General features: G+C 35.6%; 1 protein-coding gene across 5 annotated transcripts in view; it reads left to right on the forward strand.

Annotated features, from left to right (window-relative positions):
* The window catches only part of LOC129237199 (bestrophin-1), a 79,526-nt gene that overhangs the window by 39,845 nt on the left and 14,362 nt on the right, over positions 1–25,319 (forward strand). For all 5 annotated transcript variants that reach the window (XM_054871730.1, XM_054871721.1, XM_054871737.1 and 2 more), the window contains exons 2-4: positions 9,124–9,395; positions 21,842–21,952; positions 24,468–25,209. In XM_054871730.1, the coding sequence (XP_054727705.1) occupies positions 9,325–9,395; positions 21,842–21,952; positions 24,468–25,209 (924 nt within the window). In that variant the 5' untranslated portion in view covers positions 9,124–9,324. The remainder of the gene's footprint in view (positions 1–9,123; positions 9,396–21,841; positions 21,953–24,467; positions 25,210–25,319) is intronic.

Genomic DNA, 25,319 nt, shown 5'->3' on the forward strand with positions numbered 1-25,319 from the left:
GAACGTAAATTGGATAGAGACGGTTTAGTTCACGTGCTCGGATATCCAGTGGAATTTTTCCCGCAATCTCGCAAATTGCATCATCAGATACTGTCCGGTATGCACAGGCTACTTGCAAAGCACTCACTCTATAAACCTGCCTGGCCCCTCGTAGGTATACTTCTCGGGCTTGGGACCAAATGGGAGCTGCATATAACAGGATGGGCTCTATCACAGTAGATAGAAGTCTCCTTCTTGCACCTTGGGCTCCCCCAATGTTCGGCAGCAACCTTGTTAGAGCATTTGCAACTACGGCGCCTTTCGTACTGGCTTTCACCGCGTGCTCTCTGAAGGTCATGCGCGAGTCAATCGTAACCCCTAAGTACTGTATAGCCAGCTTGGACTGGGTGTTGAGACCTCTGACATTCACCGTCAAACTCTCCCTCTCTTTCTATTTGTCCCCTTAAATTATTTAAATTAATTCCGAATTAAGTCGTTAATCACGATTAACGCCACTATAAAGACCATAATGACTTCCATCACTCAAAATAATTTTTTTATTTAGTAAAAAAGTTATTAAAAAACAAAATTGGATGATTAATTTTGCGCAACAAGCACCATACAGCTCAAAATATGCAAAAAAAAAGACAAATATTTCATAAAAATTTCAAATATTTTATTCAAAATTTTGACAAAAAATTCTGAATAAGCAGTTTTGTAGCCAATTCAATTTAGTTTATTTTGCTAGTTTAAAGGAGCTAAAAATTCGCGTTAATTTTTGATATATATTTTTTTTTTTGGTTGACAGTGTTATGCATTTTCTTTCTATATAACGAATTCTTCAAAATTTTTTTTAAAATGGAGAAAATGCACAAGATCGCCTGCAAAAAAATTGAAAATCAATAAAATTTTTTTGGCCAATTGAAACTTGCATTCTATTATAAAGGGTATTTTTTTTAGAGGTTAGGTTTTCAAGTTGGCACTACTTTTTTCGTAGATGGTCTTTTTGACAGTTGTCACTTGATTTATGCTCAGTTTGGTTTGCCATTTCATAATGAATAGACTTACACCTGAACAACGTTTGCAAATCGTGCAAATTTATTACGAAAATAATGGTTCGGTTCGCGCGGTTCGAAAATAATGGTTTTTGTTCAGCGATGAAGCTCACTTTTGGTTGAATGGGTATGTCAATAAGCAAAATTGTCGCATTTGGAGTGAATATAATCCACAAGCCATTGCTGAGACGCCGTTACATCCTCAAAAAGTCACTGTTTGGTGTGCTCTATGGGCAGAGGGAATCATTGGTCCATATTTCTTTAAAAATGAAGCCGGCCATAATGTTACAGTCAATGGAGAGCGCTATAGAGCCATGATTAATGACTTTTTCGTGCCTGAATTGGACGATGTTGAGGTGGACGACCTTTGGTTCCAACAAGACGGCGCTACATGCCATACAGCCAACGCAACAATCGATTTATTGAAGGAAACTTTTTGTGAGCGCCGTGGACCTGTGGCGTGGCCTCCAAGATCGTGCGATATAACACCGCTGGACTATTTCTTGTGGGATTATGTGAAGTCGCTTGTCTACGCAGATAAGCCCGAGACGATTGACGTCTTGGAAGAGAATATTCGGCGCGTTATTGCTGACATACGGCCCCAATTGCTGCAAAAAGTGGTCGAAATTCGGGCCTCTCGGCTGGAATTTATTCGAGCCAGCCGCGGCGGCCAATTGCCCGAAATCATTTTTAAAACATAATGGCAAATCCTTATCTTTATAATAAAGCTAAATTCTTGGCCATAACATTAAATTATATACGTTTTATTTCATCTTGAAAACCTAACCTCTAAAAAAAACACCCTATCAAAATTATATGGACTAGAAAACTGCATACCTGAAATTATTTTAATTATTATATTATTTTTTATTTTAATTTTGTGCAAAATTTGTAACTTTAAGTTATATGGCTTTTGCTTTGGCATAAACAATATTTTTTATAAAATAAAAATTAAAAAAAAAAAATAAATAGTTCAAAGAATGCAACTGCTGTTATTGCGAGCACAGGTGTAGTTACTACTTAAGTATTTTACATTAGCTTACTTAAATAAAAATCGAACCATATACCTATACGAGGTGTGTTCAAAAAGTATCGCGAATTTTGAGTTTTCGCTGGTTACGTATATTCGAATTTCGATTTTTTTGTGGCGATATGTTGGTACTCATGTCTCTCACTCATGCCGACGAGTTCGGCCATTTTGAATGTTCACAGCTGCTTTGCTTGCACGTGTTTCGGCTCGTCTTCAAAGGATCAAAGAACCTGTATCAAATTTTGTATGAAAAACGAAATTAAGTCCGCGGATGCATTCCGAATGTTGACTGTGTCATACGGAGAAGCTACTTTGGACCAAAGCAACGTTTATAGGTGGCACAAAATGTTCTCAGATGGCCGAGAAGATGTCAGCGACGAAAAGCGTGCCGGATGCCCAAGCACTTCCGTGAAGAAAATGGTATTACCCAATCGTCGAATCATCGTTAGAGAAGTTGCTGAGGCCCTAGACATATCGATTGGCTCGTGCCATTCGACTTTTTTCAATGATTTGGGCATGAGACGGGTCGCCGCAAAATTCGTACCAAAACTGCTCAATTTCAACCAAAAGCAGCATCGCATGAGCATTGCTAATGAGATTATGGACTCTGTCCGCGACGGCCCAAATGTGCTCCAGAGGGTGACTGGTAACTGGTGACGAATCATGGGTTTATGGTTATGACGTGGAAACCAAAGCTCAATCATCCCGAAAAACGAAAAAAGCGCGCCAAGTTCGGTCGAATGTAAAAGTTTTTCTTACCGTTTTCTTCGATTGCAGGGGCGTTGTTCATCATGAGTTCTTGCCACAGGGTAAAACGGTCAATAAGGAATATTATTTGCATGAAATAATCCGCCAGAAACGCTCGGATTTGTCGAAGAGCAAAAATTGGCTCTTGCATCAGGATAACGCCCCTGTTCACACATCGTTGATTGTGCGCGATTTTTTTGTCAAAAACAACACACCCAACCCAGATCTGGCCCACTGTGACTTTTTCTTGTTCCCGAAGCTGAAGAGGCCCATGAAAGGACGACGCTACGGCATCGAAGGAGGAGCTGAACAAGATAAAAAAAAAATGATTTTTTGCAGTGCTTCGAAGATTGGCACAAGTGCATAATATCTCATGGGGATTACTTTGGAGGGGACGAAATAGATATGAATGAATAAATAAATAATTTTTGAAAAAAGACAAAATTCGCGATACTTTTTGAACACACCTCGTATATATATAAGTATAATTCCCTTTAACTCCGTCTGGAACGTAGGACCAGAATAAATTATAAATGGGCAATAAATAACTGATTCATTAATTATTAAATAGAAATCAGAACAATTAAACAAAATTTTTTTTAATAAGAAAATATGAATTGTTTATCTCTAATTGTGTGTTCTAGAGACAAAAATATGTGGTAAATCTACTTTGGCATATATTTTTAATTAAATGATATACACGCACACACACACACATATATATAGACATAAATGTGTTAATGAAAAAACAAATAAAACAAAAAAAAGATAGCAAAACCAGTTAGATTAATTTCAATTGCAAATTATTCTCGAAGTCAAGTACTGTCTTTAGACTTTTATTGCTTCGAAGACTTGCGATAACTGTTTTAGCGCCATAAAAAATCTCGCAAACAGTTTTATGAGCTTCACGATTGCAATGACAATTTGCTTAGCATTAACTGTTTACCTAATTTTGGCGACGTGACAGAGATTTCCGCTCATTTTGAAGGGAAAAACCCCATAACCGTTATACTTTTAAACCGGTCAGGTGATATCAGCAGCCAAGGAGGAGTCTAATTCGTGGTGATAAACTGTGGAAAAAAATGTTAAGTGTGTGATAATGCGATTTATTGCTGCTGTTAGCCAATACTATTTCGGAACTGAATTGCGGAGTTGTTGGCGGTAGTTCTTTTTCTCTTACATTTTTTTGCACAGCGAAATGCGTGTTTACACGGGCTGTTAAGTAAAAGCTGCGCTTGAAAAAATTGCTTCCTAATTTGCTTAACTGGTGCAAAATTAATCATCTAATTTTGTTTTCGAATAACTTGTTTACTAAATAAAAACAAAATTATGTTGACTGATAGAAATCTTTATTTTGACCTTTGACGCGCTCCGTTGCATGCCTGTTTCTATACTTCAACTTTATAGAGTAGTCACAAGTGTCAAATATGATTGACGTACGACGCCATTTGCAAAAATTATAAATCTTCCGAGAGGGTGATAAATTTTGTGTCACCTTGGTTTTTCATGACGAGTTTTTCTACTCGTTTAGAAGTGCATTGCATAGCATATATGAAATGCTCCCCTTCACCTCAGAAGTGCATTCCCTACACCTTTCTAATTTATTAATTAAAATTAATAATTTATTTGTTAAAATTAAAATGCAGCATCTCACAAATGATAAGACATGGGGAACTATAGCAATACCTTGAGCGCTAATTGAGCATTGAATTCATTCCATTTGTCAAGTCACTGTTTTTCCCGTAAAAATTTATTAATATTTATTAAAAATTTTATAAATTCGCATGCAACATGGAATAATGCTTTTATTTATTTGTATTATTTTGTCTATTACTTCTGACAGCCACGCTGACGCATGCTACAATACAAACACGAACAAACAATGCTCATATATTCATAATATATGTATGCAGACGTAACTAATAATTCATGTCATTCATATGGATAGACCGACCTTTAGCTGCACCCACGCGAGAACAACGTCAAGTAGAGTAATAAAAACGCGTTGTTGACATTCGATTTTTTATATTTTTATTTTCCTTTTTTTTCAATTAAACTCATTCAAAAATAAAGTGTATGGCAAACAATTAAACTTTTATAAAATACAATACTTTTAATAGAATTCTATCTATATACGGTAGAAAAGTAACTCATCAACAGCACCTCTGACACCTTTCTATAAAATTTCAACACAAAACAACAAAACAAACAAAAAAAAGCTATTGAAGAGTTTAACTGAACTGAGCCGAATTGAACTTTCTATGCGACGCGCTTTTCAACTTCAAATAAAACGTTTTGCTTTGTTGATAGCAAGCAGGGGAAAATAGCGGAATTGCTCTTTCGTCGTTCCCACGACAGTCGGTTCTGCGTTACCCGAACGACGCGAATTTACTTACTCCTCCGGCCGAGGGCTGTCACTCCAGTAACATTCTCCGTACATGCGTGGGGAATGTTTATGCTGCTATAGGAACAACAAGCGGAATTGCAGTCAAATTCGTGGTCAATATAATAAATATAGCATATTTTAACTAGTTTGCACTACCTTTCTTTACATACATATAAATATATTTGGCGCGTACCTTTCTTTTTTTAATCTTCACAAATTTATTCTACAAGAATATGCAAATTTTTTATGAAAACATAGTTTATTCTAAAAATTTACATCAAAATTTGAAATTTTTTACTCAGAATTAAAAAAAACAAAGTGTTGGATAGACAGTTTTATAGCCCATCTGTTTGATTTGGCTTAAAATTCCCCTTGATTTTTGGTCATTCTTGTTATTGACAGTGTTGCACATTTTCTCCATATAACGAATACACGACATACTTTTTATTTCGACAAAATTCACAACTGGAGACAATTCCAGACACTTCACATTTGACATTATTGCACGCGGGTTGTTTTTTATATTAGTTTGGGGAAAAATAAACCCTTTCTTTTGCGTAAAATTTTTGCGCCAATGGTTTAAAACTGTTCTATTGCCGGTGTTTAGCTCCTGGGCGATGCTACGACTACAACATGCCGGCCACCTTCGAATATTTTTGTGATTTTGTCGACATAATCGGCATTTTCTTTAATATCAAAAGTGAATGAACGGAATCGATGAAACCAAAATTGCTCATAATTAGCTTTTACAGTATCGGCACCATAAACTTCATTCACAATTTCAGCGGCATTGCACCTGGCTTGCATTTTCGTCTTTATCAAAGAAAAACTGAAAAATGTACCGAACTTTCTCTTTGTTGACTTCCATTGTTAACACCCTGTAACTCACAACTGAATGGAACCAACAAAAAACTCCAAAGGAAACTTTTTAGTGTGAAATGTCACCTTGACAACGGCATAAACTTCAAATTGTTTGATGAATACTTTACGAGATCTCAATCATTACAGCCAACTCCCGAGAAAATAATAGATTTTTTTCCTCTAAATTCATATTTTGTACTCAATAAAGAAAACAAAGTACATAAAATAATAATGAAAATAATTTAATTTTTTTTTTTCAAAATATTCTCCTTGAAAGTCAATGCACTTCTGCATTTGCTTGAACCAACTTTCAAATCACTTTTGTAACTCAGAAGTGGATACCTCCAAAACGAGCTGCTTAAATGCTTCAACAGCCACTTCAGGTGTTGGAAAACGTTAACCTCGCATTTTAACAGTTAACCGACTCTCAGCGATTTTGAAGGAATTAGCTGATTTGCTGGCGTAACCGGGGTTATGATAGCGGTATGCTTACGAAAAAACTGGAAATGTGTTGGTGATATGTTACTTCGCTGCCATCTGAACAACGACTGATTGGACGAGTGTGTGAATAAGTGTGAAATGAGTGGACAGAACTCTATTGACGAATCTCCGATGACGTGTCAACCGAAGGTACTCTCAGAATTTTGCTTCATAATCTATTATCCTTGGAAAGTGACTGACTGACTAACTGACTTTCGTACCTGGGAGGACTTTCATCCCAATTCAGAAGTTTTTTCGCCGATCTCGAAGCTATTAATAATCTTGGCATAAACCCAGATGGCTATAGAGCTAAGATTGACTTCGAAACTGGCAACGAATTCTGACTAGGCAACAACAAAAGCCCAAACATAAATTTTTCTTTATTTTGCCGGTAAATATTCTGTGTTTGACCTTGAACTGACCCCGCAAGGTCAAACAGACAATGAATTCGTCTTCAGCATCCTCAAAAACGTAGATATAATTTTTTTCTAGGTTTCTCTTCTCTAATGTTTTTAAGTTTTTAAGTAGTAAGAGGATGATTTCACTCCTCAAGAGGGGTAGGAAATTTTGTTTTTTTTTGCTCCCTTTTTCACTCCTCTCGGGAACATAGGGGCTCGACAAGACTTGTCTTGCATTGGTTTCGTTAATCTATTTCATTTCTGGCAGGATAGGTGATTAGCCTGCCGCTACCGGAAATTTGCTTACCTGCTCTGATGTATTACCGTTGATTAAAACTGCAATAAAAAAATTCCAAACCGAATTTTAATACATTTAATTTTTTTTGATTTTAAGTTTTTCTGAATAAAGTACAATCCAAGGATGTGTACTTTATTAAACAAAAATTAAATTTCGGCCCTATACAATCTCTTCCAAAATCATTTACAAGCAATTAAAAAAAAATATTAAAATCCGTCGAAAATTAGATCCTGTAGCCATTTTTGAGCAAAATTGGCCGCAAATTCCCCACTGTATGCTGTTAGATCAACACAATTCGTGCATGGAAGTGCACACAAAAAATAATCTAAAAATTAACTTTTCTCGCGTTAAAAATGATGCTTGTACATATTACGTTTCTGTTGTTTTCACATGCAAATTTTTCGTCAAGCGGGCAGAACGCATTTGCTGCGCTGAACGCTGAATTGATTTGCGTTTTATAATTTTTGCTAATGGCGTCGTAAGTCCATCATATATCACACTTGTGAATTAGGCAGCTGCAGTATATAAACAGGCTGGGCAATGGAGTGTGTAAAGGTCAAAATTAAGATTTCCATCAATCAAAATAATTTTTTTATTACTTAGTAAAAAAGTTATTCAAAAACAAAATCAGATGACTAATTTTGCGCCGCCTTGTAGCTCAGTTTTGCGAGTGTAGATTTATGTGGATATAATTTGGCGACGTCTACAATTGCAGATCTGCAGCCAAAATGCCGTAATGCCATCTAAATAATTGCATTCATAAGAAAGTTTTTAATATTTGGCGTATGCTACCTGTCGTCTGTCGTCTGCCCTCGCCAATGTATTTTTTATGTACTATTACTTGTTGCCTTTATTTACGAACAATGCAACGCCAAAACGAGCCTCGTGAATTTGTGTTTACTATTTGAAAAATATGCGAGTACAAGAACCCGATTCCATATTTGAATATTGAATATTCGCTGTCCCTTGCATACTAATTTATGAATGTGACTATAAAGTGAAAATTATCAGGTTCAATAATCTATTTTTTATTGGGATATGAATTGCCTCTCCACTTATATGACAGTCCATTTTATATAACAAATGGAATGCCTCTCTATATTTAAATGGAATACCTCTCTATATTGTATACTTGTAGGTATTTTGTCACAGCCGTGCAAATAATTTTAAATGTATCTCTTGCCATTTTTATTCATATATACATACATACACACACCTTTGTCATTACGCTTGAGTGGGAAACTTAATTAAAATCCGCTGCACAGTAGTGTGCAAAAGCTGAGCATTTATTTTCATAGCCAAACAATATAGACTGCAATACTATCATCTTTCATGCCTGCGCGGCTTTTCGTTTTTTTTTTTTTTTAATGAAAACCTATTTGTAAGGTTTTTAGTTTCTTTTCTATAACTCACTTAAATTAATTTTTTCATTTACATATGTTCTGACTAAATAAATTTCTTAAGAGAAAAAATAGATATTATTATTATAAATAAATAAAAATAAAGAAAAAACGTAGCCATTTAGCTGATTTTTTCATGTAAAGGCCAAAAATGGTGATATTTTGAAATGATTGTATGGCGAACCCCCCAGAGGAGTTCCAGGGGGTGTGCCACTGGCATGGGTGGATCGGCCGTCCAAAGTTAGTGGGGATCGGTCATACATTTGGACTCGATTGGAGCACTCTAAATGGGTCAAAGTGGGATTTTTCGTTCGACCCAAATTGGGGTACATCAGAACTCGTTTTAGAGGTATGGTTCCTTCGGCAAAGTTTCTTATTTTGATCCCTAGAATACGATTTTCACAGAGCAATTAGCGAGTTTTAAATGGACCCGCCCTAATATATACATATTACGTAGTGTATTAATTCTCATATTACTTTTATTTTCAGTTATGCTGCCCCACTTGAAGAGTACTTTCGCGCCAAACCAACAACTCGCACTCATTGATATGCCGCCGAATGCACCTATTTTGTGACAAAACGAGTCAATTTTAAATGCAACTACAAAAAAAGCTCAAATAGTAGATTCTAAAACGTAAATTAATATAAAATAACCAATTGCGATAATTAAGAAACCAAAAGTGCGAAAAAATGACAGTAACCTATACAGCAGAGGTGGCAACCTGTCGAGGTTTTGGCTGCTTTCTCAAATTACTGCGAAGGTAAGTGACTGAAGTAAAAATGTGCACTTACGACATACATACATACATACACATATTTAGATGTTTTGCAATAATTCTAGTCTAAGTATGAATTATCACACCTCTACATACATATATACACATACATACATACATTTAAAGGGAATATTATAGTAATTAACACCCAGATGAATGCAAATACAAGTCAAGTCGGAGTCGAAAGTACTAACTAGTCGAGAAAATTTTCCATTACTTAATAAAGAAATTCATTGAAAAAACGTATTTAATGTAGAAATCAGTAATATAAGTGAGGTGGTTCCCATTGTAGTTCATTTTAAAAGTGCGAATGAGTCAAGGTGCAAATAAATCATTCAAATTGCTACGAACGGAACAGGTGAAATCAATCAATGCCACCTGTAAGCTTTCGTTTTCGATTCCACATAGGCTAACGTTGAAATTGAAAATTGAAAAGGTCGAGCCAAGGAGCACCAGGAGATTTGGCGACTCCTGAAACACTCAGACTAAAAAGCCCATCGTATTTAAAGTTCTGGAAAGAAGGTAGATAGGCAAGGAGGGAAGGAGAAAAGTATCGGAGAAAGAGATAGGAAAGAGTAGAGACAGAGATAGAGATAGTCAGTCCTGTGAGAATTTTCCAGATTCTTTGGCAAATCTGTAAATATCCTCCAGTTTTAGAGAACGAATATTACTCATTCTCACGACATCGGCACCCAAAACTCGTAGCTCTAGCAAAGGCAGGACACTCACAGAGAAAGTGCTCAGTGCTATCCGCCTCCTCCAAGCACGACAGGCACGTTGGGCCGTCAATGATTCCCATGGTGGTCATATGCTGATCCCATGGGTTATGTCCTGTAATGATACCGACCATCAACCGAACGTCTTTCCTTCCAAGTTTTAGTAGAAAGTTTGACAGTTTTCTGTTCTGTTTCTTGTCGCAAAACACTTTGCAGTTCTGTAGCGTTCTAGACCGGACCATCGCTCTTTATGTAGATTGCCTACATAATCGCTGATCCAATTCATGATTCCTGCGGAACTGATTCCGATTATTGGCTCTAGCCCTTGTGGGGGAACCGCTGTTCTACGGTTGACCAATTCATCCGCAATTTCGTTTCCTTGAACACCGGTGTGTCCTGAAACCCACATAAGTACAAGCCTGTTTTGTCTTGCGACAGAATTAAGCTTCTTCTTACTTTCTTGAAAAATCTTTGAAATTTGCTTCGTGTTCTCCAGGGCCAGCCTGGCTGTGACTGAAAACTCCAATCTGTTTCCCGCTCCATCTCCTCTCGATTATGTTTTCAGGATGGCAGCATAGTGATACTTATTACTATCGTTTAAGTACCATCCGGTTGCAGTCCCTATTTCATTCTTGGACTCATTGGTAAAGAAAATATCCGTCAAACCTCCCTGCATGCATTCTGGATTGCTCCAGGCTAACGTTACATTCTCAAAATTTTTTTTTACATTAAAATCTTTGCAATGGTCAATAAAATGGCGGCACCTGGCTGAAAGGCACACGATTTGGAAGCCCACTTTTGGCTCGCTTTCTCGAGCAGCCGACTATGCACAGATCAACAACCTATAAACGGGCTGTGTCGTGGACGTTTTCTACGTTGCCGTTTTGCATTGATACCAAGCCAAGGTTCCCCTATGCGATTAATCGCCAGGGTGTGAAGGTCCACCGATCGCTGATCAGCGCACCTTATTAGTTTGACACGGGATCGAAACTATCCCGCATACGAGCAATTGGGTAGAGGTCCTGGATTTTCTTTCGGGATGTCCCTGTACACCTTCCAAAGACTTCTGTTTATCAGGTCCCAGTTTTCTTGAGGGATCGCACCAAGACTTCTTTGCTTCTTTTGGTTACAGCCGATACCCCTTCACTCGGTCGTTTGCGCAGAGGCTATTTTGGCCTTCCCCCGGTGTTCGGTAATGAAGGCTTCATCCCACGTCTTGGAGTCTGATTGTTCCTCAGTCAGATCCTCTACTCTGATGTCCTTCAGTCTCTCCTGGATCCTGAAGGTGGATCGCCTAGTACGATAGTACCTTTCTGAAGCACTTATTTGCTTCCGGTGATGGGTACTACCCGGTGCAGTGATAGTGTCAGAAGGGCAGGCACCAGGAACTGTTGGCTGAACCATGTGGTCCGATGCTGCCGATGTTGCTGTGAGTGTTTCTCCTCCCGGAGTTCCCGTGTCACCTGGAGTGACAGGGACAGCAAGATTCGCTTGTCTTTTGAGAGGGCAGATCTTGCTTCCCAAGAGTTGCGTTGCGAGGTGGGGTCTACTGCTGGCACCAGACGTGGATGGAGTGTCGTCCCCAACTCGACTTATGACAGACTTGGGAAGGGAATGATGGGATACCAGGCTAAGGAGTAACAGTTCGATCGTCGGTACGGTAATCTCCGCATGGTGATTGAAGGGACACTGCAGTTCAGCGGATGGATGGCTAGCTAATAGCCATAGGGAGCTTCCCTCTTAGTTCGTTGCATGGGGGTTAAACCAAGACTTAAGCTTCATCCCCGCGGCAAGCGGACCAACTTGATTAGGAACGATTCTCTTATCATTATTAAATTACGACTTCGTTGTAATTCGTAGATGTATGTAGATTTAAGATAAGTAGGCAAACAAAATAAAAAAAAGACTAAAGCAAAAAAAGTAAAAGGAAAAAAAAAATAAACAGACAAAAAACCAAACACAAAACACAAACAAGAAACAAAAACGAAAACAAAAACAAAAACCAAAAGCGGTGAAACAAAAAAGAGATAAAAATGGGCATACCGGTATATGTGTATGTATGTGTGTATAAGAATAATACATAAATGTGAAGCACTTGCATGATGTAATTGGTGAGTAAGATAATTCCCGATAATAATAAATATTCTGTCACGCTCTGCATTGATCAACAACCACTTAACATCTGCAATAAATTACTATGCATACATACACACATACATATGTACGCACTCGCATATATGGGATTTACACTCACCAAATTTATTTAGTGAGTATTTTCGTTGTTTTATGAGCCCTTACAAGAATAATTAAATTTGTAGTCATTTTCACTTTGAATTCGATAAGATCGATGAAATCTTCAAATATTGGTATTTGCACAGCAATCGGGGTTACTCGTGTTTTATGCTTTTATTATTTTTATTACACTCAAAAAAGGTGCTAGTTGAATTCGGCGAATGTGGCCCTTTTCTTTTTAAACTTGGGATATATTTACATGCATACATACATACATACTTATACGTATAAACATGCAAATAAAAATAAGTAATTTATTGTTATTGTGTAGAAACTTTGTAGCCGAAACAGGTTTTTGAAAGCACAAAATTCACAACATACGTATGTCTATACGATAGATAGAGAGGGAGACTGTAAACAAGCTGTATAAGTATAAGTGAGCTGAGTATTGGAGTCCAGAATTATTGCTTTTTACGATCAAGAGTAAAATCTCCAGCTTTGTTCTATCAAAGCAAAGTTATTAAGCTCTACACTTAAAACATACAAAGGAAGAGCATGTGCATGTATGTATGTATGTATGTATGCAGGCGAGCAACCAGGATTGTTTGGGAGAGGTTTTATGTAAAATCTTCTCAATGTGCTAAGCCCAAAGCAGGAATAAAAAAAGTTTTAATAAAAACGAAAATAAGAAGAAGTCAGAACTAAGAAATAATAAATGCCTTAATTTCTCGTATGAAAAAAAAAAATTTAAAAAAAAAAACAATTTGAGTGAAGACAAACTGAGAAATAAAGGCATTTAGTCGTATGAAAAAAAAATTAAAAAGGTTTAAGGTTAAGGGATTTAGTCGTATGAAAAAAAAATTTATAAAAAACGTTTTAGTGAATTCAAAACTAAGGAATTAAGGTATTTAGTCGTATGAAACAAAAAAATTAATATAAAAAAAAAACAATGGGAGTGAAGACAAACTATGAAATAAAGGCATTTAATCGTATAAAAAAAATTAAAAAGTTTTAAGGTTAAGGCATTTATTCGTATGAAAAAAAATTATAAAAAAAATTTTAGTGAAGTCAAAACTAAGGAATTAAGGCATTTAGTCGTACGAAAAAAAAAATTATAAAAAAAGTTTTAGTGAAGTCAAAACTAAGAAATAAAGGTCGTACGAAAAAAAATGTATAAACAAAGTTTTAGTGAAGTCAAAACTAAGAAATAAAGGTCGTACGAAAAAAAATGTATAAACAAAGTTTTAGTGAAGTCAAAACGAAGAAACAAAGAAAAAAAATTATAAAGAAAGTTTTATTGAAGTCAAAACTAAGAAATAAAGGCATTTAGTTGTATGAAAAAAAAAAATTATAAAAAAGTTTTAGTGAAGTCAAAACTAAGGGATAAAAGAATTTAGTCGTATGAAAAAAAAATTAAGTTAGTCGTATGAAAAAAAAAATTTATTAAAAACGTTTTAGTGAAGTCAAAACTAAGAAATAAAGGCATTTAGTCGTATAAAAATAAAAAAAAACATGATTTGATTTGGGCTCGTCGCTTGCTTTCAACAAATTTTTCTAAAACTCCTTCCGCTCCGGGAATTTGAGTCTCTATAGATAATAAAGATGTGTTGTCACGTTCAACTACTCTTGTGACGTCATACTTATACTTTATAATTACACTTCACCCGACTTGATCAAGTCCAAACATTTTCCTTTTATTTTTGGGTCTAATTTCCATTTAGTCGTATGAAAAAAAAAAATTATAAAGAAAGTTTTATTGAAGTCAAAACTAAGAAATAAAGGCATTTAGTTGTATGAAAAAAAAAATTATAAAAAAGTTTTAGTGAAGTCAAAACTAAGGGATAAAAGAATTTAGTCGTATGAAAAAAAAATTAAGTTAGTCGTATGAAAAAAAAAATTTATTAAAAACGTTTTAGTGAAGTCAAAACTAAGAAATAAAGGCATTTAGTCGTATAAAAATAAAAAAAAAACATGATTTGATTTGGGCTCGTCGCTTGCTTTCAACAAATTTTTCTAAAACTCCTTCCGCTCCGGGAATTTGAGTCTCTATAGATAATAAAGATGTGTTGTCACGTTCAACTACTCTTGTGACGTCATACTTATACTTTATAATTACACTTCACCTGACTTGATCAAGTCCAAACATTTTCCTTTTATTTTTGGGTCTAATTTCCATTCAGAGTTATCGAAAAACTTTCTTTTGCTTTTAAATAATTTGATTATGTTCTAAGAAAAGTGAACTCCATCTGGTATTGCTTGGGACCAAATGGTCTATACGTGGCTTAATGCCAACCAGGCTTACCTAACCTAAGAAAAGTGATAGCTAAAACCCCCACTCTCGATAGTAGTTGTAGGAAAATGTTAAGATACAATAAAATTAAAAAAAATGTTAAGATAAAATTAAAAAAATAATTTTTTTATGGAAAAATTAAAAAAAATGTTCCATAAAAAAATTATTTTTTTTTAATTTTATTAAATTTTTTAATTGAACAACGGAATAAGGGATTCTCTCTAAACAACTTCGATACCACAGTCTATACAGATGGCAGTAAAATGGGCTGTGGTGTTGGAGCTGGTATATATTCTCATAGACTTGGAATTGAAAAATCTGTGCGTCTCCCTAATACCAGCAGCGTCTTCCAAGCGGAAGTACTTGCAATTGGGGAAGCCTGTAGGTTACTAATCGCAGATTTCTCTTTTAAGGGCAATATCGCTATTCTTTCGGATAGCCAAGCCGCAATCCAGGCGCTGGACGCGACTATAACAACCTCTAAAGTGGTGGAGCAAAGTAGGAATAGCCTCACCAACTTGAGTGAAAACCATAGAGTAACCTTGATTTGGGTCCCGGGACACCGGAACATAGAAGGTAACGAAAAAGCTGATGAACTGGCAAGAGGGGGATCTGCCATGAATAGCGCTCTTGCAGTACCAGTATTCACTCCACTAGGTGCGGTCAAGAATGCAATTTCCCTAAAATACCTTCGAATTGCAGATTGTAGATGGAGAGACCAGACGAAATGCAAAATCAGCAGAACGTTATGGCCCACCTACAACCTCAAGCAATCGTTGACATTAATAAACATGAAACGACGGGACACCTGCAGACTTACGGCAGTCATAACTGGCTTCTGGTCTATCGGAGAACAAGCCGCCAAAATGGGCATCCCTCACAACACATACTGTCATAGTTGTAAACAACCGGAGGAAAAAGAAACAATCTTCCATTTCCTCTGTGAATGCCCTGCCCTATGGAAGGACAGAATGTAAACCGCTGTTCGAGAGTCTCGAGCAACTGTCTGGCGTAGACGTCAACAACCTAATAAGGTTCCTAAACCGCACAGACTGGATATAGTCCTGCTGCAAATAACTGTTAAACAATTTGGTAACGAGGATGTGGCAACAAAATGGTGCGGAAGCGCTATTTGGATTCTGGATGAATCACCACTCTAACCAACCAACCAACCAACGTCTATGACCAACATTCTCTACAATTACTACAAAAATTCAATTTGTAATCGAGCCTTAAAGCCATTCATGGTATTTTAAAGAAATCGTGGATCAAACCAATTTAAATGCATGAATGAACAGAATATTATCTTCGAAATGTTTTTCATTCTCATACATATTTTCTTTCATTCTCGCTAATAGTAATGGGAAGAGTTGTCCACTCGCTCTCTGATGAAGCGAACGGTGCTTTTCAAGTTCTCCGCCGCTAATCTTTACCCCTTTCTGAAACCAAAACTGTTTTATTTTTATGCGTTGTAGACCAAATACTTTCAAAGCACAAACGGTGGAGCTACTATTGTATGCTCGGTGTTGTTTATGATTGCATGTGTGTGAGACTGAATAAGTAAAGCAGAAATCTGGTGAATAACTTCCCAAATCAAAGCTCGGTACCCTACAAGACAGCTGACTATCATATAAGCACTCACATTATCATCATCACTACCCTCATCCAACTACACATTTTTGTTCTAGCCATGGGAAGGTTCTGATAGTTTCCCCTTGTCGGTGTGATATTCTATCTCTCTTTTACCAATAGCAATTTCTTATAACTGAAAAATATATCTGCCCTGCTCTAAAGGCATACTAAACTCCTCATTGTTGTCATCACAAACTCATCAGCACAAATGGCCTAAACTCCTCATTGTTTTCATCACAAACTCATCAGCACAAACGAAATTACATTTATATTATTATATTCATTTATTGTTTACAAACTAAGTATTTTAAAATTTTATATTATATTTACATATTTAAATTTATTCTAATTTGGTTAGAATTTGAATATGCATACCTGATTTACACTCGATTTATTCACAATCCACTTTTCACTGCGGCAATATTTTAAATAATATCACAATAAGCACAACCGCCTTCCACGAGAAAAATTTTTACAATTATGGATAACTAGATGCGCTTTTGTTTGAAAGTGCGCCTAGAAATTCCTTTCAATACTTCTTAGTGTTGCCAATTCTTGGGAACAACTTATAGTCGGAATGGCGTGCTGCCAGAAATAGAGCACAAAAAATAATTGACGAAAACAGTTCGTTTTTACGTTAAAGGAAAAATTTCGTGATTTAAATGTAATACATATAATTAGTTGTTTTAAAATATTATATAATATGTTTTTTGGGTTATAATATAATTTTTATGAGACCACTGTCAAATTCAATCACACTTTCCGGAATACATTTTGATTACATACTATTGAAAACTGAGTGTTGGTTTTTATATTGTATGTAAATATGTATGTTTTTTAAATTTTTTGCTTATTTATGTATTTTATACTGAGTGTGCTTATTTTTTTTATACTTATATGTATCTACATCAATGGAAATAAGGAAACTGTAAATTCCGAATTTTTGTTTTAAAAATACCCAATCAATATTCCTCCCGTTGTGGCATTACTGACGAATAGTACAAAAAAGGAGCATTTCAACAGCGCTTTCACCAGAAAAAGAATTTCACATTTAGTTATCTCTTTTGCTCATGCGACAATATTTTTCAATTTGTCAATACGGATGTATTAGAGACTAATAAAATATTTGTCAATGTGTTGGAATTTTTGGCGAAAGTACTCAGCACTGTCTTGTAGGGTAGATTTAATTCTGAGATTGTGTTGGTGATGTACGAAAAAATCAACCAATGTTTCGATGTCATCTGAACTACGACTGATTGAACGAGTGTGTGAATATGCGTGAAATTATCGTACAGATTTAGGCTGGCGAGTCCCCAAGTGCCGTGCCAGCCATCCCAAGTTCCCCTCACAATTTTCTTTTTCACCTTAGCTAAATAGTAAACCTGATAATTTATCATCCTTTCTATGGGGCTGCTATTTGAGCACTATATTTTTCACCCCTTATGATGGCTTAGTCTAACCACCTCTTGCTTTTGCTGACTAGGCCTCTTAAATCGACGTACTTCTCCCATGATGGAAAGAATAATGAGATAGCGCCTATTGTGGTCCCGTTACTTTGCTCTCAGCGAATTTGACAACGAGTTACGTGATTTCCAGTATGTCCAGATTACCATTTTCGTAACTTGATTTAGCATTTTTTTTGTTATTTAGTCTTGGAGTTTTAGTTCTTTCTTAATGACATTTTTCTAGCCTGTTCTAATTAAAATGTAAAGTTTATAATTTTGTAAAATATAAATTTTTTAATAATTAGTTAAATAATTCACTCAGTTTTATTTAGCTTTACTTTTGTTTACATCTGGTCGCATTGCCCGCGTTTGCAGGCGTTGTTGGTGTTCTTCTGCTTTCGGCAGTCAAATCTCTCTCTCGATACTGCAGTGTTGCCTAGCTTTGGATATAAAAACTCACTAAAATGCCCATTTAAATAAAATAAAACACCATATTTTTATTGAATCACTTAAAGAACTTCGTACGCGTGACAAATTTTCTTTAGAATGTAAAAATGTCAGTATAATCTCTTTAGTATTTTCTGGTATTTTATGGCTTATTTTTACAATGAATACACCTCTTGATGTCTTATGTTCCACTAAGGATTGATGGCCTCTATGGTTTTAATCCGCATTCAGAAAATTCAAACGCCTTTTAAAATGTGTAAAAAGGTTTTCAATCTTAAGAAGAGTTGAAAGAGGGGCATTTAATACTCTTGCATAACCTTAAAAGGAGCAAAACATTGAATTTTCACTTTCAAAATATCAAATTTTATAAAATCAACAAATTTTCATTAGCACTAAAATCTTCTCAGAGTGACCTTTCTTAACCTTTTTTTGTATAATAATACAGCTTTTTTTAACTTAAAGCTTCGGTAGCTTTATATTGGACAAACGTGACGTCACGTACTCTCTGATGGGCGCAATCTTTTTTCTATCATTCTTGTATTTCTCCGCCAGGCGCATTGCGTTCATTTACATACATTATACTTTAGTATTGTTCTTTTAAATTAAAATCCGTTTTTAAAGGTTTTTGATATATCTCGGTAATTTTATGTTTGTTAAGGCTTACTCCTTGCACAGGAGCAGACCATTGAGCGCGTCATCTGAATGAGTCCAGCACTTAAGTTAACAACAAAGGGCCAAAAATACTACCTCTAATTCTCCAAGGCGCAACAACCAATATTCATTTAATACTCTTCAATTTTGCTTCTGCTTTATGAAATGAGATTCCCCATAGTCGTCTTGGCTGTGATAAGGCAACCATTTCTTAGCCCTCCAGTTGAACTTAACTTAACATAAATATTTTTAAAGTCAAGTATTAGGGTAGATGAAAGAATTACAATGCACCTAAGATGATTTTGACCGGCACGAGTGTGATAATTTTATAACTATGGAGTCACCGGCACAATTTTTTATTCGTAATCGAGCGTTATCAAAGCTTTTTAATTTAAATATTTTTAAAAAGGAAACATTGCATGCCATGTGCACAGTAGTGCGATTTAAACACAAAATACCAGATGTAATTCCCTTCATTATAGACTTGAAATTCAAGCTTTAAGTAAATTTAGACGTCAGCGAAGATTCTTAATGACATGAAAGGAAATGCAAAAATCCCATATAAAAAGTCGTAAGCAAAGGCTTATAATTTATTGTCAATAGAATTGTTTTTTTTCAGAATTTTTTCTACTGTAAGTATATCGTGCATATTCTGTAGTGACCTAATTTTTTTAATTTTATTCTTACTTTCATAATATTATATAATTATAATTTCTAAATTTCAGAGAATTGTAAATAAATTCAGACATTAAATAAATAAACAAATATTTTTTATCACGAAACTTTTGATAACGATAAGCGTCTATCTGCACCCAATTCTCGTCAATTGATTATAAACTACTTTTAAATTATCGAAAAGGGGCCTTATGTATGTACGTACATAAATACATGTGTATGTGCGTATATGAGAGTCAAAGCCTCTCTTAGTATTTTATATATATAAAATAAACACCCGCGAGATCTACCGCTATCCACGATGTACAGAATACGAGTACAGTGATGTAGACAACATCAGACCGTTAGCCGGCTCTCAATCATTTACATAGAGGGAATCTGCTGATTTGTTTGAGGGTTGTGACGGCGGCTTGTTTACGAAAAAACTGATGTTGTGTTGGTGATATAGGGGAAAAAGTCAACACAGCCATCACCTCTGTTACTTTGTTGCCGTTGGACGAGTGTATGAATAAATGAGTGTGCCAAATGAGTGGAGAGAATTGTGTTGCGGGGACATGCTGGCACTACGCATGAACGAGTTTTTGAAATGTGTTTCCATCAATTTTGGATGATGAAATTCTTCAAGTAACCTTTATAGAAGCCTTGAAAATCCCTAAGGGTATTCGGTTCTGAAAACACCCACCTTGGCGATTCCATTGATATAGTACAATGTATGTATGTATGTACATTTGGAAAATTTAAAAATTTAACATTTGAATTGCAAAAGCTGTAGGAATTAAGAGAATGAGAATGAATGAAAAAACTTCCTCGTCCACAGCACCTATGACTTGCACATATTTTGGCATTATCTGCAAGTGCTTAATATTTAACCCAGACATTATCTATCACGCTAAGCGTGAAATGTGTCATAATCTGGTAAATATAATGGAGACATATGTACATATGGATATACATATAAACTTTGGTTTAAAACTTGGTGATATGAGTGGTGTTATCAAAAAAATTTTTGTTAATTAAACGCTCACTTCTGACATGTGTGGTTGTTATAAAAATACCAAATTTTGTTTATTGTGCTATTGTTTTGGAGAGTAGACAACTGGAACATACATACATATACATATACATACATACGTACATATGAATATACCGGTATGTCTTTCACTTTGACGGATCTGCGTGTATATCGTAACCCGGTTGATTATTTGTTTATACTCGCACATATAAATATTCTTACGCAAATATTATAACCGTGAACAGTCAACTAAAATCTTATCAACTTTAATGACTTGAATGAATTTTTTTTTTATTTTATGAATAAAAATAGACGCTGACAAAACTTCCCACTGACAGTTGTGATATGGCGCACTTGAAATTCCTAATTAATATTACAATTAGTTTTTTTTTCGTAAAATTTAATTGCTCACTCTCTTGAAAACCCCAAGATCAAAGTTGAATATAAACAAATAGTAAGCAATATCCGGTTTCACTGAGAAAATAATTTAAAATTTTAATAATTAAATGTAAAGTTTATCAGTAAAGATAGGAAGAGGAAGAGATTTTGAAGCCTCAAAATATTAAGAGGCTAATTTCAGCTTTGTAAGTGTGTAGATCAACATTTTTACGCAAAATTCTCCTTAATATTGATTGAGAGCTTCTTAATATCTAACTATGAGCAGCATGGAATCACTTGACTGGGCTTATTTTGAACCGGAGCTGCGGTGTGAGTATTTGCGGTACTTCGGCCGGTGCGTTGTACCGCTACCACTGGATTGCATTGTACCGCTATCAATGGCACTTTTCGGTAGTCGGCTGGGGAAATAATGAAAGCAAGTTTTTCTGAGAGTCTGGGTTGTATAGGGAAAAGTAATTTCTCCGTTTTTTCAGGTTGGCGATTTTGAGCTTTTGAAGTTCATACTCACAGAGGAGTATTTAAAGCAAATAAATTTAGATGTATTTATTAATTAAGAGAGGGTGCTCAGATTGGCGGTACTTTTTCCATAATGGTTTTTTAGACAGATCACGTGTGATTACTGTCAGCATGCACTCATTTAAGCTCGCCACTGAATACATAACTGCATATTCATCAACTAAGCACAACTGACGCTATCTGACACCACCTCGTCCTAAGTACTTTTATGTAAGAATAAACAAACACTCTGGCGCATATTCTCTAAACTTGGTGACATGTGCCCATCTACTTAATTACTAACTTAGACTATCTAGAAGTGGATATAAAAATGTGCATATGTATGAATGTATGTATATGATAATATTAAAGTAATAGTACCAGGAAAATTTATAATTGCGTTGCTAATAAGAAACTCGTTGTTTTTTCATTCACAGATGGCGCGGCAGTATCTATAAGTTGGTGTGGCTCGATCTCATCGCATTTCTCTTTCTCTACTACGTACTTAGTGTAGTGTATCGTTTTGTATTAAACGAGTACCAGAAACAGTAAGTATGCCTTCCCACGTATAATTATAGTCTCGTTTCACTTGGGTATTTATTTTAAAACTAAAAAGCGAAATGTTAATTAAACTTTTTTTATACTGTCAAAGTGTCGTTTGAAGCGTATACTACAACATAGTATTGTTTTTGTTAGTTTTGGAATCGAAAATAGAGAAGAATGGTTTAAGAATAGAAAAAGTTTTAAACTACTTTTTTAATAAAAAAGTTAATATAATATTTAAAAACAAAAATGCGCACAATCTTTAAATGTACCCATACCCGATCGACTCTTGATAGTTATTTCGCTATCGGAGTAGATGAGTAGCTCTTTAATTCAGGTTCAACAAAATATTCATGCATGATGAGACTTAAAACTATTACTTATCGCCGGAAGCATAAAAAAAATAATGGTTTTAAAACGATCCAAAGTTTTAGGCCTGCGGCTCGCAGCGCACATGCGGCTCTTGGAAGTATTATTTGTGTCTCTCGATAAATGTACCCGAGTTCCCTTTTCATTTTTGTGCTATTATTTTCTTAAGAATTTGCTCCATTTTTATCCAAATAAAAGGTCTCACAATAATTCCTCTGAGTTCGATCACTGGATTGCTGCATAGAAGTCACAAATTAATGGCAGGACAACTTGCTTGCTTTGGTGAATTCCAAACTACTTTTCAAATTAAATTACAACTTTTTCAAAAGGGCATTAAAAACAAAACATTTGGTCATTTCACTCGAATTAAAAAATTTCTTTCCAATAATACACAAGAAAAACTCAAGCGAATATAAAAATGCTTCAAGGAATAGTGACAGAATTCCAAAATAGACTTTAAATCTTCTCTTGATTTTTTTCTGAACCCATTTAAAATTTATGTAATTCAAATTCATACAAGGTGAAATCCAAAATAAACAAGACTGGCGTCATAAAAGGGTTTTTGATGGAGCGATATTTTTAATGAGTTAATGCGTTGGAAGTTACATCCCTTGCTGACTTCCAGTGAAAGCTTGGTGACATTCGATTCAGTGGAAGCAACGTTATTGCGTCTAAAGTGTCAGTATGTTTATGTCATCGGTACAAAAATGAGTTTTGAACAAAGGGCTAATATCAAATTTTGTTTAAAAATCGGTAAAACGTTTACCGAAACATTTGAATTGATGAAAAAAGTTTATGTCGATGATTGTCTATCTCGTGCCAGAGTTTAAGAGTGGTTTACACGTTTCAGAGATGGTTGTGAGGACACACAAATGTAAATGACAATCAACATATGCTCCGCCCAAAATCAGTAAATACCGAAAACTCCATCGAAATTGTTCGTAAATTTATCAAAAATTTGAAATTCATGGAAACGGAGTTGAATATCTCCAAAACATCGATTCATTGCATTTTAACTGATAATTTGGGCTTACGAAGGGCCTGCGCACGTTTCATTCCGCACTAGTTAACTGAGGACCAAAAATTGCTCAGAATTCAACATTCGAAAGACCTCATTAAATAGGCAAGAAAAGACGATAACTACCTTTACAACATTGTAACTGGTGATGAAATGTGGTGTTTCCTGAAACTAAACCTGAAACTAAGCGTCAAAGTGCCTATGGAAGGTCCCAGACGAGCCGCACCCAAAAAAACTCGTTTGGAGAAGTCAAAAATCAAGTCGAGGCTTATTGCATGATAATGCACCACCTCATCGATCCCCTCTTGTGACTGATTTTTTGACTAGAAATCGCTATTTAACCATCAATCACTCACCGTATTCGCCTGATATGGCTACCTGCGACTTCTGCCTATTCGGAAAATTTCATTTGGTCATGAAAGAAAAACGTTTTGCGTCCATAGAGACCAGCCAAAGGGCTTTTACCGACATCTTGAAGGACAATCCGGTCAATACCTGTAACACTCTTTCGCCTATCGCGGCCAGATGGGACTATATTGAATAAATAATCTCGAAGTTATAAGAACAATGCGCTTGTCGTTTCTGTTTTAACTCAGTCTTGTTTATTTTGGACTTTACCTTGTATTTCAATATTCGATCAACATTCGTATGTGAATCATTTTATTAAATTTCAAAATTTGTGAAATCCAAACACTGATCAGTATTAACTAACCAGCATCTCAAAGGATTCCTGAGAAGTTCTGTCGCCAATTATTCACCAAATTTTAAAAAATTATCAAGAGATGTAAAATAACTACCTTTAAATTTCAATTATTAAATATATAAATATAATAATATCTTTAGTTTTATTTATATGTTTTCAATAAATATAATTTTTGTAAAAAACGTTTTTCAATACGCAGATCTTTGAATACTCATTTAATTGCGACTCGCGAAAAATTTCTAATTTCGAAAACTGGCTCAGACTATCAAAAAGCTTGGCCACCCCTATTCTACTATTCTATGGTTAATTCGCACTCAACTTCACTCAAGAAATAAATACCTGCTTAATACTTTGCTTTAAGAATATTCCATCAAAAATATTTAATTTTCCTTTTTTCACTCTTTTCATTATTTCTCGCCAAACTACGCAGAGTATTCGAGGGCGTTGCAAAATATTGCTACAGCTACAGTGATCTTATACCGCTGTCGTTTGTGCTGGGTTTCTATGTGTCGATAGTGATGACACGTTGGTGGAACCAGTACACCAGCATACCGTGGCCCGATCCGATTGCCGTTTTCGTTAGCGCCAATGTGCACGGGCAGGACGAACGCGGACGTGTGATGCGTCGTACAATTATGCGATATGTATGCCTCTGCTTGACGATGGTGCTGATCAATGTGTCGCCGCGTGTCAAAAAACGCTTCCCAGGCCTGACACATCTCGTCGATGCCGGCCTCTTGAATGACAACGAGAAGTCGATTATCGAAAGTATGAATAAGGGTTTTCCGCGGCACTCCAAACATTGGCTACCCATCGTATGGGCGGCAAGTATTGTAACGCGTGCCCGCAAGGAGGGGCGTATACGTGACGATTTTGCGGTGAAAACGATTATCGACGAGTTGAATAAGTTTCGTGGCCAATGCGGTTTACTAATATCGTACGATACGATCAGTGTGCCGCTTGTGTATACGCAAGTGGTGACATTGGCGGTATATTCGTTTTTTCTCTGCTCGGTTATGGGTCAACAATGGACAGAGGATAAGGAGGCTTTCCAAAAGATTGACATATATTTTCCAGTATTTACAACGCTACAATTTTTCTTCTATATGGGTTGGCTGAAAGTGGCTGAATCGCTGATAAATCCATTCGGTGAAGATGACGATGACTTTGAGGTGCGTTGAAATTTTTTTATTTATTTATTTATTATTTTTATATACATATATATTTTTTTGTATGTATATTTCTTTATTTATTTATTTTTTGTTTCTACTTATATTAGTTT

Source organism: Anastrepha obliqua, chromosome 1 (genome assembly GCF_027943255.1).
Source record: "Anastrepha obliqua isolate idAnaObli1 chromosome 1, idAnaObli1_1.0, whole genome shotgun sequence".
Taxonomy (NCBI): domain Eukaryota; kingdom Metazoa; phylum Arthropoda; class Insecta; order Diptera; family Tephritidae; genus Anastrepha; species Anastrepha obliqua.